This window comes from Calonectris borealis, chromosome 11 (genome assembly GCF_964195595.1).
Source record: "Calonectris borealis chromosome 11, bCalBor7.hap1.2, whole genome shotgun sequence".
NCBI classification, from domain to species: Eukaryota; Metazoa; Chordata; class Aves; order Procellariiformes; family Procellariidae; genus Calonectris; species Calonectris borealis.
This window is the reverse complement of record NC_134322.1, coordinates 9,758,861-9,777,076: the sequence shown is the minus strand read 5'-3', so window position 1 is coordinate 9,777,076 and position 18,216 is coordinate 9,758,861. Positions and strand designations below refer to the sequence as shown.

At 41.0% G+C, this 18,216-nt stretch overlaps 1 protein-coding gene across 2 annotated transcripts in view; it reads right to left on the bottom strand.

Annotated features, from left to right (window-relative positions):
- The window catches only part of ARNT2 (aryl hydrocarbon receptor nuclear translocator 2), a 108,085-nt gene extending 92,840 nt beyond the window's left edge, over nt 1-15,245 (bottom strand). The window contains exon 1 of one of the 2 annotated variants that reach the window (XM_075159927.1): nt 15,071-15,245. In XM_075159927.1, the coding sequence (XP_075016028.1) occupies nt 15,071-15,101 (31 nt within the window). In that variant the 5' untranslated portion in view covers nt 15,102-15,245. The remainder of the gene's footprint in view (nt 1-15,070) is intronic. The other variant, XM_075159928.1, reaches the window with a different exon arrangement.
- Nucleotides 15,246-18,216: the final 2,971 nt, after the last annotated feature.

Here is an 18,216-nt window from a genome sequence, read left to right as displayed (position 1 = left end):
TACATAAAACATACTGAATAGCTGTAAATATGCAATGAAATAAAGGTAATGGGTAATAAATGTGCCTACAATTTTGACCAAAATTGATCTTAACCAAATGCAGATCAGGAGTAGCCTAGCTTTCCTAGGAATCTAAAGCCTTCTCTTGACTATTTTACTTTTCCTCTCTACCCAGAAATGCACAGAATTCACTGAAAGTCATTTTATGTGACTTGAGAGCCAACATCACTTGATTCTTATCCATATTTTCTGTTAACTAAAATAGAAGTCAGCTATCAGATTTCACGAGCGTGCAATGCAGTATTTATGACTATAACTTTTGGTTCAAGTTGGAAGAACTTTGACAAGATATTTCTTAAATAATGAGCAGAGATGTTTTTGTGAATGAATTCGTTCCTGGTCCCCTCTTGTAATTGTTTCACATAAATATCCTTATAATCCGTTTTCATTGAGGTGGACAAGCACAGTAAGCATTGTCTCAGTTCATAGGTGCAAGTACTTACAAAATTTATCCTAAATTTAAAAATTTAAAAATCCAAGGACCCAGAGCGAGACAGAAGTGGTATCTTGCACCTGACCTGCCTACTACAACAGAGCATGGGTCAATCACCAGGAGAAATCATCTCTGGTATCTTATTGAGCCAAGTCATGGAGGGGCTGGTAAGGAAGACCATGAAAGATCTGCACAAAGTATTTCTGAGGAAGTGGTGTCTGTCAAACTACATCAGACTAAACCAACCACTACTTCTGTGGTGGTGGCCCATGAGCTGCCCTGCAAGCCACTGACAATGCTCGGGTCAAAGACCTTAGGCCTTTGTGATGCACCCACACATATGGAGACACCCACTCCCCACCAGCTGCGGAAAGCTCAGGAACAACATAGTCCAACTACAAAGATGTAAAATTTAGACCACTCTGATTTAAATTATTCATTGAAAATTACTTACTCGTGTTCTTCAAACGCCTTTATTATTTATTACAAAGATTTTTTTTTTAAGCGTGCCTCAGAAGGCTATGTTAATTCTAAATTTCATTCAGAACAGCAACTTGCATTACCAAATACTTAATTATCAGTATATTTACGGTGTCCTTGGGCACTGTTGGGTAATCAGAATGCTATTGTTTTCATTAAACAGTATTTTATTGATAGCACTAATGACTTCAGTTCTGCTTGATCAACAAGCAAATGATGCGTATTTGATCTTACAATAATTAATTGGCCTTTCAGGTGTTTCCACATCCCGATTTATTACCAAGAATAAGAATATTTATGTGAAACACCCTAAAAAGAGCATCACTACGCATCACAAAACATGTTCTAAAAATAGGGTGTGGTTTAGTACTTTTCCCTTTCCTCACAATTTCTAATGCAACATTCTCTGTCTAAAAATTGCAGGGGGAAAAAAACACATTTAACTCCATTTTGAAAACCCAGCCCGAGTCTTGCATATCAAATATTCAGTTCATTTTATCCCTTACTGAGCTTCCAATAAGTCAAAGGAGATTTTCTGATTAACATTTTTTTTTTTTCTTTAGAGATGGGAGAAAACAGCTAACCTCACTTTCCCATAGCAGCGACAAGGATCAAAAACTTCGTATGACTCAAATGAGATGTACAAGTGAATAGACTGCTTGTGTAATTTATTACTCCAAACTCTTATTTTTCCAAACTCCAGGCCCAGTTTATGAAGCACTATAGTCCAGCCTTCAGACCATGGGAAAGGGCTGTGGATAAGAAAATACCAGATTCAAATCAAACTGGACCTTGAAAAGCCACCTGAAAAGAGTACACCAATCTTCCCACAACATTCAGCTGGCACCTATCAGAGATCTGGATGTGTTCAGTTTAACCTCCAGCAGAGGACAACTTTCAGAAAATCTTCTGAAGTCTTAACTGCTCCAGCAGTAAGACTTACCACTAAGTACCACCACGTACTAAGAACTGCTCCAGGTAAGACTTACCACCCCATATTAGCAGATACCCTCGTCTTTGAAGATGAGTTTCGCAAAACCTGACTTTTTCTGCAAGCAAAAAAGAGTTAAAAATAAAGGTCTAAGTGATTTTTCTACCTTTCACTGCCCCAGGATCATTAATTACGCTGTTTAGAACATTCTGCCTTTTAGGTAATTTCACATATTATATCTTTCATGTCTGCAAATAACAAAAGAAATAATAAAAGCCCACAGGCTTTTGGAAGTTCAAAGGTAGCTGCATTTGCATTTTTTGCATTACTTTCTACAATTCTTCATTCCCACAATTGCTCCAAATAGAACACCCCAACATTATGGCATAAGGGAACCCTTCATATGCATATAGTAAATACAAAATACTGCTGTGCTCTGCTGCAGAAGATTCCTTGGTGTTACTCTAGGTTTACTACACACCCAAGAATTTGTCATGAATTTTGGAACACTTTTTTCAGCTTAACTTCTTCTTAACAGAGCTATTTCCTGAACAGCTTTTATAATACTGAATCTTATACTTTGCTTTTTAAATTACCAATTTTAAAATAAAGAGAAAAAATTATGTTTCCAGGTCAGCTTTCAAAAAGTGATCAGCTGTAATGGCTGCTGATGCCCTTACTGCTTTTTCAGAATTTCAAAATACAAGAATTCACTGGATGTTCTACCATCATTCTACCAATGAAAACATAAACCAATAAAACATTATTTTCCCATGTCCCCATATTCATATTAAACATGATTCGACATCCATTACAAGCCATTTGTTCCCAAAAGCATACAGACAGTTCTGTGGATACATCAAACACAGAAGTGAAGAACGATACTGAAAAAAAACCCACTATAAACAAACTGGATGTTTGTCAAAAACCAAGCTGAGTATTTGTCTGTAAATATTGACCAAACTAAGTTTTTGCTTTGATATTTGCTGACTGAAGAGCAGCACAGACAAGTATAAAAGACATATAAAATTACTCTGAATGCCAAACCTGGCGATCAGGTTCCAGCTACTACAGCGACTCTACGCAACAAAGCAAACAACCGGTGGCAGCCAAATGCACTTACCAAGAAATCACCACAAATACTTTATCATTACATTTCAACATTAGAAAGAATCATGATTTGATTTCTGAAAATGTATTTACTTCCAGTGACAGCTCATTGACTTGATTTAAAGAGCAGTTTGAGTTAACATACTAACCAAATACCCCCACATAATGCATTTTCCTACTTCTTAAATTCAACTCTCAAACCCACAACAAACACTTGAAAACTATCTCATAATTTTCACTCTGTGTAACTGTATCTTTCATATAGTTTGATTATTTCTTCTTTTGTGTATGAAGCAATGAATATTTTCCTCTCAATCTTAATTCAAACTGTAACTGGCTGAGAACAAACTAATGTCTTTTCAAAGGCAAATTAAGTGACAAAAGCAACCGTAAGTCAAGACAGCAAGAAAAAAGTTGTAAAGCCTGTATTAAGACTTTAAAGCTAGGTGGATAGTTGGTAGCTCAGCACTGAAATAGCTATCCACCTATGCTCATGTGTATATTTTGCCAAGACACTTCAAAAGCACATTATCCCAACATCATACCTACTGTATAAAGAAAATACTAATTAATGGTTATTCATGTGCCTAGAATAAATAATATCTGCTAATTCCAAGGAGAAAGAAGCTGTATATTCTGCTTTTTTTATCTCCTCTTCTTCCCAAAGGGAGAAAAAAATCTTTGCTAATCCAACATAAATGTGGTTGCAATAAAAGTCTGTTATTAAAACACTATCAATTAGTACACCAAAATGAAAAAAAAAATATTCTCTGCTTGCTCCAGGATAGGCACTCCACACTCTCCTACAAAGATGTCATTTTATAACAGATGCATATGAAAAAAGCATCCCAGAATACATAGTCTTATAAACAGGACATGCAAACTGGAGGTGAGAGAAATGGAAACAAAAATAACAAAAATCAGATGACTTAACTGTGGCATGGGGATGTTACTTGTCAGAGGTTAAGTAGGAAGTCTGTAGTAAATTTGAACCCTGTCCAGTGCCGGTACCACAAGACTGTCTTCTTTCCCTGGTCAGGTCTCAGACGTGAGATAGCCAGCCAGCAATAAAAGTGAAAAATGCAGGCAGCTTGTAACAGCCAAGAATTTTCCTGCACAGTGAGAATTTATTGGTCTCTCAAATTCTTACTCATAATTACCACAGTCATTTTAGATTTAGCAATTATGAAAGAACATTTTGTCCTTAAGACCATCTTGAAAAAACAATACCAACAAAGGGGTTTAGGTGGAGACACAATGAGGTCTGGAGCTGAACTCGGAGACAACATTCTTAACCTCCATGTAACACTAACAGACGGAGCATGACTCTGCGTACCCTGAAATGTTTACCACATGTATGCCCTTCCTAGAGCAAAGTGAGGACTGGCACGCTGCCTATATCTTAATTCAGTTCTGCCAAGGGCAGAAAGGCTTTTGCACATCATCAGTAGATGAAGCAGAACCAATTCCTTAATGTCGTATCAACCTTTTCATCAAAGTACTCAGATACTACTTTAAAGGAGGAATAAAAAGACATGTGCCAGCTATGAGACTAATGAATAGTTTTCCTCAAGCAAAACATAATTCAGCATGAACTTCATGTTAATGTTCTTTCCACCCACTCACACATCTCCAACTGATTCTACTCAACCAAAATGCCAACAAGAAAAACCACCCATCTTTTAATTAAGGTATTGTACCCCAGCACTAAGATTTTGTTTTACAGTGCCATCCTACAGCTGCCTAACCTCAAACATTACTTACATATTTACATGGCCTCCTTTTTTAAAAAAATGCATGGAACCTGGAGGGAGAAACACAAATAACAAAAGGGAAAACTTTGGAGAGCAAAAGATATTCAGACTGGCAGCTTTCACTAAAATGTTAAAAACAATCATAAGCCTCAGTCCCATTTACAGTTCATTTACAGTTACATTTTAGTTCAGAACTAAAGGGCTTAAGAAGCAGAAGGATTACACCATCAAAAAAATAAGATGAAGTCTTGAGTAAGGAAACAATTTGGAAATGTATGATGTTAGCCTGTTTGAAGAGTGAAAAAGTCTCAAGATGTATTTAACCAGAAGACTAGTACATCTCAGAAAAGGTTCCTTTGTGGTATCAGCAAGACATCAAAGAGTACAGCAAGTACAGAAACACTCAGTTTAATTTAGAAGAAATACAACCAACAGCTGTGATCATTCAAGAACCAAGTCTCAAGCCTGAATAAACTACAAGGAGCCCCAAAGACTCATATAAACCTATGTACAAATATGTATATGTATATGTAAACAATGCCCATCAACAACAAAGAAGGAAGAAAACTCTCTATTGCTCTCTTATTCTGTAAGTATCCATAATGGAAATTTTATACTTTATTCCAAAATGTCTGTGATGGGCTATTTTTGGATAGGGGTTCCATGTAACACAAGTCTGATCTAGCAGTTTTGTCTTTAGTGAGAATCCAGTCCAGTACATAACAAGAGAAACAGTTTCACTTGAAACAACCTTAACTCATAGATGCAGAGAGCTTCTGGCAGAGAATCTACAGAGACATTACACATTTTTAAGGACTTGTGTAGGAACCGCCAAATTTGGATTCTGCAGGCCTCAACATGTGGCATTTGGGGAAGATTGTTACGTTCATTTAAGACATTCTTAATTCCAGAAGTCCACCATCCTCTTTGCTGGAGATCACCACCATGATGAGAAAGCCAGGAGAACAGAAGTCCTCAACACCTCAGCTGCTAATGGTCATCACTCAGAGATGTAGCTCAAACCCACTCCATTAGCCTTAATCTACACCAGGGCTGTGGCACAGCCGAGGTGGAGCACAGACCCTCATGTCCTTTCAGCACCATGGATGGTAACCTCCAAGAACCCGGCAGGCAGGAGGTCCAGGCCACTGCAGGAGGCATCTGTCCCGCTGCAGTGCAGACAGACACCTCTTCCATCTAAACTATGCTTCATAGTCAATGAAGGTCTGAATACCCCCCAAGTTACTTTCACAGAAACTTTGGTCTGATAAGATGTCTACAAGAAAGGAGCCGAGAAATAATTATTAGGACTTTAGTCCACCTTTGAAATGTGCCCATGCCTTCAGAAAGTATTCTTATTTTCCAGCCCTCATAAGAGAGTTTGAAAATGCTCCTGTATTTTTCTTAGTGATGGTTCATTTACTTTAATTTCAACAATGAAAATGCATACTTCAAACCTTCACTAGTAAGCAAAAATACAATGCAGCTAAGATGCAATTGCTGTTCCCACAAACCCGATTGTGCAGCAAATTAAACTTTTTCTTTTTTCTTTTTTTTTACATAAACCAGAAAAATTTTCTGTTTTACATGAAAACATCAAAACAAATTAGCAGAGGAACATTTATCTCAGAAACACTGAAACCTTTACATAGCTCCAATAATTCGCCATTGTATTCCTAACGCCACTGAAAATCTCATAAAAATAAAGGGAAGTTTTCATTACACAGCCTTGTTTTCTACTGATCAAACCACCACTCACTGCAGAAAGTGCAGAGCATTTTCGGGGTGACAGAGCTATACACAGAAGGCCAGGCCATCTCTTAAGGATGCTTTAAAAAAAAAAATTAAATCTGAGGAAATCACTGGTGTCCCCATATACTATGACGTGAACATGACTCACAGGAGCAGACATCAGACTGACCTCTATTTTCCCCAAACTCTCTCACAGGGCCAGCCTTCACAGACTGCTGTAAAATGAGCTGCGTCTCAGTGGCTGGGAACGTAAGAATTTAGCATTTCAAAACCAAGCTTTTCTAGCTAACAGTACTTTAAGTCTTTAAAGTTGGACTCAAAATTGAGCTAGCAACTTTGCCTGTTGGACACAAAACAATGGAAATCCAGCTCGTCCATGGCCGTACTGGCTCTGCAGTACCAACAGCAATAAAATTTTTTGTCAATAAACAGCTCAAACATGACTCAGAGGGCAGTGACACACAGTAGCTAGTGCCATTTTATGGCTAATTTTATGACTATAATCCACTTCTCACAGCTACTGTTACAATCAGCACCTAATTTCAGGGGTTGACTTCTGTCACGTGTTGAGGGTCACTGTGCGCTGGGCAGATTAAACGCTTTCCATGTGACAGAAGCTTAGTGAATTAAAATACTTTCCTCATCCTGACATGCTGGTCAGCCATGTAACTTTACCAGCCTTTACCAGCCTGTTCAGTACATTACCGAATAACTTAGAGAGCCATGCCAGATGCAGTCTGTTTTTACTTATTGCAGTAGTGTCTGGAGATAGGAGATGCACTCTGCAAAGCACCATCCAAATAATAGAAGACAAACTGCATTCTCAAAAGAATTAAACTGTAAGTTAAATAAGATCTGAGACTACTGATGTGATCTATTCATAAGAAGTTACTTTAGCTCTCCTTGCATTCAAAACAATGTTTTATCCTGAGTTTTAAAAGCATTTCCAGTTCAGTTTGATTTTTCACCCAGATATTACAGGCAATAGTTTTAAAAATACACGTATTGCAAGGGCATTTAACAGCACCCAGATGTCCACCTACCTTTACTAACAGAAAAAGTCAGCAGTAACAAGTCCCTAAAATTATCTACTTACATGAAATTGTGTTCTTGATTATTACTGGGAAAGTACTGGAGACCATTTTTCAAAATCAGGCCTGTATATTCTGTAGAAACAGGTTTTGCTTTTACCTCTGAGGAATACAAATATGCAGTGTTTTTGTTCTTTGCAGCTCAGTGATTTACTGGCATGCCTCTTCCCATAAAATATTTGCATATATCTGAGAGTCAAACTGTTCTGATACATTCTGTGTTTGCCAGGAAGTGAACGCTTCAGTTCAGTGTAACTGAACATTTAAACAAGGACAGGCACCAGGACAAATGGCAGTGTAATTAACATACCAATGAAGAGCCACTTGTTAATTACTATCCATTTCAGGCATTTTGTATGAGCAACTTACCTGAAAAGCCTTCCCATCTGCATGCTGGCAGAGCCAGTAATTAAACAATTCAACACCCCTTTTGCTTGATTAGAGAAAAAATTATAATTATTTTATATTATTCTATTTGTCACATGCAGTTGACATTTAGATGAGAAAAACTTCAGCAGCGCAAATCTAAACATTTGAACTGAATGTTATGAGCTGTCCTTGAACAAAACAGCAACATGTACACATCTAGGGCAGATGTAAGCTAATAGAGGCTCCTAATTTGAGCCAACTGATTATACCTTGCAGTACCTGCTGGGCTACATGGAATGCAGCACTGTTGCTACTTGTAACAGAAAAAGTACCGCTTTTCTTTAAGGGGGACTTCAGATGCTACCTATAGAATGGAGTCTGAATTTATAAGCTGTTGAAAGACTTGGGAATAGCACCAGTACGATGCCAGGATTCATTTACATTTAAACAACAGTAACTGAGAAGTCAATACATAGCTCAGCATAGTTAAAACATGGTAGGTACAGGAGTTGTACGAAAGCTAGAAGCACGTAAGTGGAAAGCAGGATTGAAACTGTAGGACAGAAATACTAAAGATAAGCAAAATGGAAATAAAAGCTGACATAAAAGAGAGGAAGCAGAAAGTTTAGAAACATGCGTCAATATGTAGAGTATCCAAAACAAAGGATTTCTCTTTCCCCGTGTGCAGATGGCTTTGCCCAAGGAACACCAGCGTGCTTTGGGTACAAAAAAGGAAATTACATCTATCTTGAAAACAGCTTCTCATTCATTACCCATTGCATGACTGCGGCCATTAATCTATGTAAACAATAAAACCAAGATCCATTTGAAATTTTGACTATCCAAATTAAAGTTTGAATCAGCTCTTGTTAAAAAATTGGCATTCTATGTTTGGTACTGAAGTTTCAAATCATGTAACTTATGCACTTTAAAGGCCAGATTTTGCTGAAATCCTGTAACATTTTGTGACAAAGTAGTTCCTTCTGGAGTAGCCAAAAAATGGGTATTTGGTCCATGTGGGTTTATTCAATCAATTAATTGTTATTTTAAACAATGGAAGATGATGAATGATTAATTTTTTGAATTTTTTTCTTTGCTAATAATGTGTCTCTATCTTATTTGGATTATAATCAGAAGCTAACTAAAATGTACAAATGCGGCCTTATAAATTTTTTCTTTTCCTCATTTGGCAGAATGATTGATACAGATGGGGTGACAGGAAATGCTTTACATCCGAACAAAGGAAATACTGTTAGCAAGAAGTAAACTGTACCAATTGTTTATACAGCAAGTGCCCACTCCAGATTTCTGAAATTTCGAATTTTTTGCATGTATTGCCCAGCAAATCTAATTTTTTCAACAAATTATCTTACAGAATGGGTGAAGGAGCACCTCTATCTTTGCAGATTTCTTTCCCGCATAACCTTTACTGAGCACATTCTTACAGTCAAGAAAAGAATGTAGCTTGGGTTGGTGTCTGCACACTTCTGCACCCAAGGCAGAGTCTCTGCACTCCACAGTGCTGGCTAGACAGAACAGCTCATCCGGAGCTGATTCATCTATCTCTAAATACTGCTGGCCACCCAAAGACAATTTGCTATAGATAGACTGGAAAATCTGCCAGAGAGCTACAACAAGACCCGAGATCTAAATTCCCATGTCTTAAACTCAAGACCTCTCTTTGCCTTTTCTCTTGCAAATTATAATAACATTGTACTTTCTGCAGGTAGCACTGAAATTAAGACATTTTCCATTCTTACTTGTCAGTTATGAAGCAGTAGGTCCCCAAAAATTACCCTAAACAACACACACAGCTGATCTTCACAAGCCATTTAAGCAAAATCTCCAATACATCTTCATAATGACAGCCCCATTTTTGTCCTCTTAATAACAATAATCACTACATCAACAGTGTTATTTTGCCTTGACTGTTTTGAAAAGGCTATTTTTTTTCCTTTGCTACCTAATGTCTATAGCAATTTTTCTTACTGGAAAGAAAAATCAGCAATATCATCTGGTATTACAGAAATCAGCAATATCTGTTTTGTTTTGCATTTTTATTAAGAGGCACAGGGAAACATTATTCTATTTGAAAAAATATTTGGAACTAACCACAAGCTACATATGCAGATTTTAAATAAATATTCTGTGATAGAAGAGATATTCTGAATATCTTTTGTATGCCCTATATATTAGAAATACCAAAAAATGACATTTCTTCAATGTTCAGTGCACAGTCCTGAAGGGCAAAACATTATCACAGAACAATTCAAGAGGCACTGTCATCTTGTACCACGGTTTGACGGAAATAAGGTCCAATTCTGCAGTAAGAAAGATATGAAAATACGAGAGGGAAAAGATCTGGAATTTAAACCTCCCATTAGCTAGTAAGTGTTCCATTTTTGAGACCTTTGTTTTAACATTATCATAAAAAGAAGACTAATTTTTTGCATCCCAGAACATCAGAGCCCATTATAACCTCCATCACTCCATTTACTGCCCAGGATGCTGTTAAATTGATTTTGGAGTTTACTCGATAGTCTATATTGTAATGAAGGGCAAAGCTGTTACTACTGTAGCAATAAAATACAACAACTTTTGGGCCCTGAGTTGAATAGACAATTTTGAAATCTAAAACACTGAAGTAGATTTTTTTTTTTTTTTTAATCATCAATTTCAAAGCTGTATGAAAGCTAAAGAAAAGAATGGCCAGATTGTCAACTTCAGAAAGCCATTTCCTTTGGGGAATATGGAATGGGCAGCATCAAGAAAATTCGTCCACAGCACTTAATATCTTAGTAACTTGAGTGCAAACGTAAGACTGGCTAACAGACAATTTGGTTCTCAGAATGTCCAGCTGAAATGGGAGAATGATTTATCTCCACTTAACTCCCAAGTCAAACAAACACATACAAACAAAACCAGCTCCCAGAACCCAATGCACTTGCCTAAAACAAGAGCCCAGATGCAGGGTTGAGTTACAAGTTTTTGCTGACGTGACATAAAATTTGCTGTTAACTCATTACAAACGGAAAGTAAAGAGAGCTTATTTAATCGTCTTTCTTCAAGGTTCAACCCCAATATTTTTATATCTTGGATTAGCCATAGGCTAAAAGTACCCCCCGTCAGCTACTGTGGTTGTACTAGTAATGTCTTAAGCCACAGCAACACCTTTCTCTCATGGCCCACCATCTCCCTCTGTCTCAACACATCTCTAGTAGATGCCCTTCTGGGGACATGTTGTTCTCCACACCTTTAGACTTCGGGCTCTCTGCTTAAAAAGAAATCATTAAAGGAGCTTTAGTGATTATGCGAACAACCCAGTTACTATGTTTTTTCAATTAAACGTAAGAATACAACTGTAACGATTTACAAAATCTTAAAATGTAGCCAAAAATGCATCCTAAGGGATCTGCCCTCTAGTGTAACTCTAGCTAAACTCTGAAATCTCATGATTTCTTCTGACTTGACTTACGAGTTTGTGGCATTTGGCAACACATCTGTGGGTACGACCCAGGGTGGCCCTTCCCTCCAGGGATACCTCAGCAGGAAGGACTGAAAGGATCCAACAGTTCATTTCACATCACCTGATCACGGCAGGAAGTTGCCGCTCTGGGACCATCCATCAGACTGAGCCAGATTGGAACTCGTCACCCAAGACCAAGTAATGTCTTAGGAAAAGAAAATGCTGAATTCATTAAAAGTTTTATGTTTTCATTCCAACTTGGCTAATACAAGATTCACCACACCATGTACTGCACCGCAAGTTAAGCAAAATTTGACCCCTAAGTAGCAACAGTTATGGGCAAGTTTGCCTTCCAAAAATATATACGTTTAAGACATGGCACTAAGTTACTTTGCTGCAAGCAGTAATTTATGAAATGCTTGTTACACCTCCACAATTTTTTTGTTCTTAAATCCCATTTAATATGCCAATCTTATTTCAGGAGGAAATAAATTAACTCTGATGCTTTGTGCCAATGCAGATGAGCTTCCCACACACCTGTATTGTGTTTCACACTTCAGTTAGTCACCCAGCTTACGACAAACGAACAAAGGACTTCTAACCAGATCCCATTCCCAAGGTTAAGCATGCAGGAAGAGAAAGAAAGACGACTATCTCACAGAGCCCCCCAGTTTTGTCAGCACAATGTCTAGTTGCAGCTATGGACAAACACCTTCACAAAAAAGCACTATCGGTTTAGATCTAACATGGCCCAGGAATCCCAGAGAGGTGGCCTTACCCCCACCATGATTTGGTCCCTGATACTGCAATTCCCGTGAGCCCTAGCCAGGCCAGGCTGCAAACTGCTCCCACTCCCATGAACTTCCGTAACTCGAACTCTCCATTAAAGAGCGAGCAGTGGGAAAATGGATAAATCTTCATCTAACGTGAGAGAAAAGATGATGCTGCAGAGCAGTGCACGGTTCTGTACCAGGAGATCCCACAGTGAAAGACTTTCACATCCAGAATTATAGAACACCCAGCTTTTCTGTCTCCGCTAATCCCCATTCCACTATCTAGAATATGACCAAAATCACATGTATTTGTATTGTGGTAGCTGCAAGTTAATGTCCTGCCTAAATTATCAACTGTTATTAGAACCCCAGACAATTGCTTAATAAAAATTTAATCATATTGTAATTTCTAATCATCATTAAAGATGCTTAACAAGTTAATCTCTCTATTGTGCTCCCCTAACATTGCAGATCAGAAAGTCAACCGGCATAAGGCGGCACAGCTTCACCAATATTAATAGGGCTACTTTCACATTACTCCAGCTGAGGATCTGGCCCCAAGAGAAAATAGCAGTATTAAAATCCCCTCGCTACAGCTTTCAATTGTTTCTCTGCACTGCTTTGCAGTTAATCCAAAAAACTAACAAAAGCAACAGATTATGACTTTAAAAAAAACACGGCATAAATCAAGGTATTTCATGCAGCTCTATCTTCTGCTGTCTGGGGTAGAGCAAACACAGCACTACGCTACAGATCGAAGGTCTCCTCTCACAGCTCAAAAACTTCTCATTTTGACTTCGTCCATGCATAGCTGCATTTGTCTGACAGCAACGCTCACGCGCAGAAAATGTGGGAGGATCATTAACAGCCAGTGAGTTTGTCTTTCAGCCCAGATCTGTTCCAACTGCCTAGACGAAGAGTGAAATGATGCTCTGCAACCTCAGCCTTGCAGAAGTAGGTATTGGTTCACTTCAGGAAACCAACACGTTTCCTCATCCTTCCGGTGGACCGGCAATCTGTGCTTGAGAGAGTTTGAGGACCACACTGCAAGTCAACTTTAACTGTGTCAGATCGTTGCACAGAGATGCATACAGCCAACACACTTGGCTCTCATTTCCCTCATATTTTTTTATGTTTCTTCAATAATCCCATAACGCTCTCTAAATTCACGAAGTGGTCATGGGAGAACAACTGTGAAGCCCTACTCTGAGGCTGCTCTGCGGTGCGTGCATACCATACCGCCTGCAACCACATCTTTTTGTGGCTTCAGCTGCAGGCAGGTGAAAACAGAAAGCAGAAATGGTTGGTGCAAAAGGGCCACCAGGCTCTACTATAATTCAGCGTTTTCAGCGTAGACCTCTAAGTGGTCAGGGCTGTTCCTTCAGTGCATAGCTTGGAGGAGCAGATAGAAGAATGGCAAACCAAACCTAAGTCAAAAACGGCTGTTCGTATCCCACTTTGTCCGCAAAACAGCTCACCAGTTCTAGCTATGTGTGCACACAATGAAACTCCATTATCGTGCGTGACATGATATCCTGGAAGCTAAATAATATTCATTTAATAAGCTTCCATTAAATATTGATTTTCATTTAATATGTAGAATTCTAATATTAAAACTTAATCTGACTGGCAAAGATCTGTTCCTTCTTACTTTATTGACACTTACTGAACCAAATTAATTGTTTATATCATAATACTTACTTCCAGTATGACAACTACAGCAGGATTTAATCAAAAGAACAACCTTTAAACATTAGTTGGCATTTACTCAGGCAAGCCCTTAATTGTCAGAACTGAACCCCACTCTACAAAAAACGACAAAATGTGATTGCATATTAAAACAAGTAAAACTGGAATCCACCTTTGATAAAAATATTCTTCATTAGTATTGAGCCCAGTGCAAGATCCGTTGTCCCACTTATTTTTAGCGTCAGATACTTGTTGATCCAACACTAAGTTCATCCAAGTACATCTCCAAAATATGTGGCATTTCATCCCAACCCGTTTTACTCCACCACGCACTCAGCAAAATAGATGCTGCACCTCACAGACATGTAACACGATGTCAGGGAATGTCCTTCCTCATGAAAAAGTCAAAGATAAAATTTTAGTAAGTTTTTTCTCTTAATAAATGTAGCATTAACAGAAAGTATTTATTACATCTTTTGGCAAGAAAATAAACACATGGCAAAGACCCTGCACACACTGAGGTGCCCTCGGTCAGTTTCGACACTCTGGTTTGGTTCCAAGCAATGCTTTGCAAGCCAGTTGTGCTTCCCGACGATAAACCTGGCCAACGTAGAGGCAGGAAAAGCAAATATTCCTACCAATTCCCAGGGCAGACACAGGTCTGTGGGAAACCCGCTGCCCCGCTGCCACCCGTCCCGCCCGGCTTCGGCCGGGGAACACGTCCCCTCTCTTTTTCCTGCCGTATGACCGCGTATGCTTATGCAAAACTGTTCATTTCTGCAGTGCCTACACCCAACGGCAACAACCCGGAGTGAGAGGAGGCAGCCGGAGTCCTGCAGCCTGAGAAACCGCCAAGGGCTCCCGGCTCTCTGGCTCGACGGGGTCCCAGGGCGGCTCCTCGCCCGGGGCGGCCCGGCTCTCCCCGCCGCCGGCGTCGCGCCCCCTCCGGCCCGCAGCCAGCGGCCCCGGCCGACCGGGGACGAGCCCGGGGGCGCAGGGGAGAGCGGCGGGGGCTGCCCGCCCTCAAGGCTGCGGAGACCGCGCCGTCCCCAGGGGCGGGTGTGTGCCTAGGGCGGGGGGGGGACGTGTTGTGCGGCGGGGCCACATGGGGCGAGACGGACTCCCTGCAGCGCAGGGGGCGACGGCAGCAGCAGCTACTCACCGGGAGGGTTTACCGCCGCCGGCGTTGCCATCTTGTCTCTGAGAAGAATTAAGACAAATGCAAGAGGGGAGGAGGGATGCTCTGAGCAGCCCGGGGGAGGCGGGGGAGGGGATGGCAGCCGGCGCCAGGGCGGGCGGGCCGGGAGGCGCGGGGGCGGCGGGCTGCTCCCGCCCCGGGGCCCGGCGGCGGCGCTCCCCGCTCCGTGCGGGGCGGCCCAAGATGTCCGATGGCCCCGCGCCGCGTCTGCTCATGCGCCGCGCGCAGTGAGCATGTGCCGGGCGGCCGCACATGTGCGCTGGGCGCGCGTCCGGGCGGGAAGCCCCGGCGTCTCGCCCCGCAGCTACCGGGGTGAACGTGCCCTTCGCCCCGGTCCCAAACCAGCCGCCCCCCTCGGGGCTCGAACCGGCGGCCCCAGTGCGCGCGGCTCCTCACAGGGCGCGAACTCCCCTGAGGGAGAGGTCTCTGGAGGAGGCCCGCGCGCGGGCGGAGGGGCGCGGGGTGGCGGTTGGGGTGCTGCCTGCCGCCCCCGAAACCGAGGGGTTGTAGTTGAGGTGCTGCCCGCCGCCACCCAAAACTGAGGGGTGGTGGTTGAGGTGCTGTCCGCTGCCACCCGAAACTGAGGAGGGGCAGTTGGGGTGCTGCCTGCCGCCCCCGAAACCGAGGGGTTGTAGTTGAGGTGCTGCCCGCCACCACCCAAAACTGAGGGGGGGTGGTTGAGATGCTGCCCGCTGCCACCCGAAACTGAGGAGAGGCAGTTGGGGTGCTGCCTGCCGCCCCCAAAACAGAGAGGGGGATCTTGGGGTGCAGCTTACTGCCATCCCAGCTGAAGGCCCCACTGTGGGGGTGCAGGAGGGGAACCGTTAGACAATGTTACCGCCATCCCTGGCGTCCCCAGACGATGACATCCCTTCTCCCCTGAGGTGGGGATGTTCTCTGGGAGGTCGAAGTGTGACGGAACCCCATGAGTCTGTACATCTCCAATGCTTCCTCAGCTCGGGGTTCAGGAGTGCCATTTCTGTGGGTCCCTGGGATCAGCATGCAGGCTGACGTGGGGCTGGTGTTCAGCTCGGTCAAGCGTGAAGTGAGCCCTAGAGCTTTTGGGAGGAAAAGAGGAGCCGTGATGTCATCTTCTAAGACTAAGCGTATGTCTGGCTGTAAGAGGGAGGACTTGGTGCTTCAAATGGCTAGTGCTACACAGAAACATCTTAGTCCTTTGTTAATAATACTAATTTCCTGGAATTACAAAGGAAAATGTAATAACTCATAGAGTTCTTTAAAAATATATCCAAGAATTCAGAAACAGGTCATTCTGCGCTCCTCTGGGTGGAGTATAAGAATTATATCATATCCCTCTAAAAACAGTGGTTTACCTCACTCTATGCTCACGTTCAAGCTAAGTAGTGCAACTGAACAACTGATCCTTTGTAACTCGCTCAGCTCACATATTAAGGCTTTCAATTACAAACACAAGGACTAAAAATACACTTTCAATGAAATCTGAGATTTTTCTCATAATCTCATAACTCAGGTCTTTAAGGGAAAAAAACCAGCATCACAGAATTAACAAACTGCAAGATTTTTGAAAAGCCACCAGTGCAGCAGTCACGTGTAGTATGTATGTAATACTGAAGAAAAAAAAAAAATTAATGGCTTTTTCACACCCTGGAATGCTGCGAAGGCCTGTTAATCTTTAAACGCCTCCCCACGGCTGTGCTCAGTTGCCCTGAACAGCCCTGCAGAAGTTAACGGAAGCACTCGAAATGAAAAGTTGCAAATCAATGCCTTGCTTTGCTGAATAAGTAACCTGAAAGAGTTTAGCCATTAAGATGTAAATTGGCAGAAAGATGGAGGAAGCATGGAGGCTGTGTTTACTCATTTCCTGTAGATGAGTTTAATCAGAGTAGCATTAAACACTCCTGCTTATCTAGAAAGTTTACTTTATCTTTGATTTATTGTGGTTTTGCCTATCAGATGTTGAGATGTTTTTCTAAGCATTTTACTGCTTTAGTGCCTCCTGATGCTGCGGAGTTTTGGATGCTCAGCAGGCATTCTTAATTCTCATCTTAAGGCATTTACTAGCAGATTGTGTTAATATCAGCAATTTTGTAAATGCAGCTTATTTTCATTCAGATAAAATTACGCTTTTGTGATTTTAGAGAACCTTGATCACAGTGTTTCTAGATTCTTACCTTTAATGAGGAAAGCAACATTTGGAGTAGCTTACCCTGCTGCAGGAAACAGGGCATAGCTAAATTCCTTTAGGTTTCTGTAAAGTCTCGTGTTCAAATTGCACAGGTAATACTGCTCATGAAAGCTTTTCCATGAGCCTCCATTATGTCAAGTTGCATGCATACATAAAGGTTAAAGGCCAAACCCCTAATACTATAATGTTAGTAAAATACCATATCAAACTATAATTTATAGCATTAGGCACTTCTGAAGTGTCCTCTAAGGCATTTAGAAGTATTCATGGATTATGCCTTATCTCTCTTTTATCAGAAAAGCATGAATATTTCCTATTTTGTTCCTATTTTAGAGATAAGGACGCCACCCTGGGAAAAAAAAACCCAGAGAGATGTGACGGTACGCTATCATAGCTTTCAACAGACGTGTGGAATAAGCCAAACAACAACTGAATATAAACCAATGAAACCATTCAACTGTGTGTGCTGTCCCCTTGCATAATATCCCATGAGGCATTAGATCAGCCCAGAAAGAGCGCGTTACAGCCAGTATATTTGATATTGTGCTCCACCTAAATAAAACCTTAGGGCTTAGAACGGAACACGTTCTGTCAAATCTACTGTGATTCAGACATAATTATGCAAATAAAGCTTCTTTTCTTTTTTGTTTGGTGTGAGCTTTGTTGACTCGCTCCATTCAGTTCCACACGCAATTCTTTGTTCACTTAAATAGATTGAGAAATGAGATTGATTTTCTCCCCACCCCATCTTCTCTACCTTAATAGGCAGTATTAGCAGGGTCTTTGAGAATCCTTGAAACAATCCATAAATGAATGGAACTATTCTCTGTTTATCTGTAATAAACTACTTCCTTGCTAACTTATTCTGAGCCTTTCCATATCTGTGGTGAGATCTGTAACACTGGTAACTGAAGAGAGAAACCATCACTGCTCTTAAAATTAC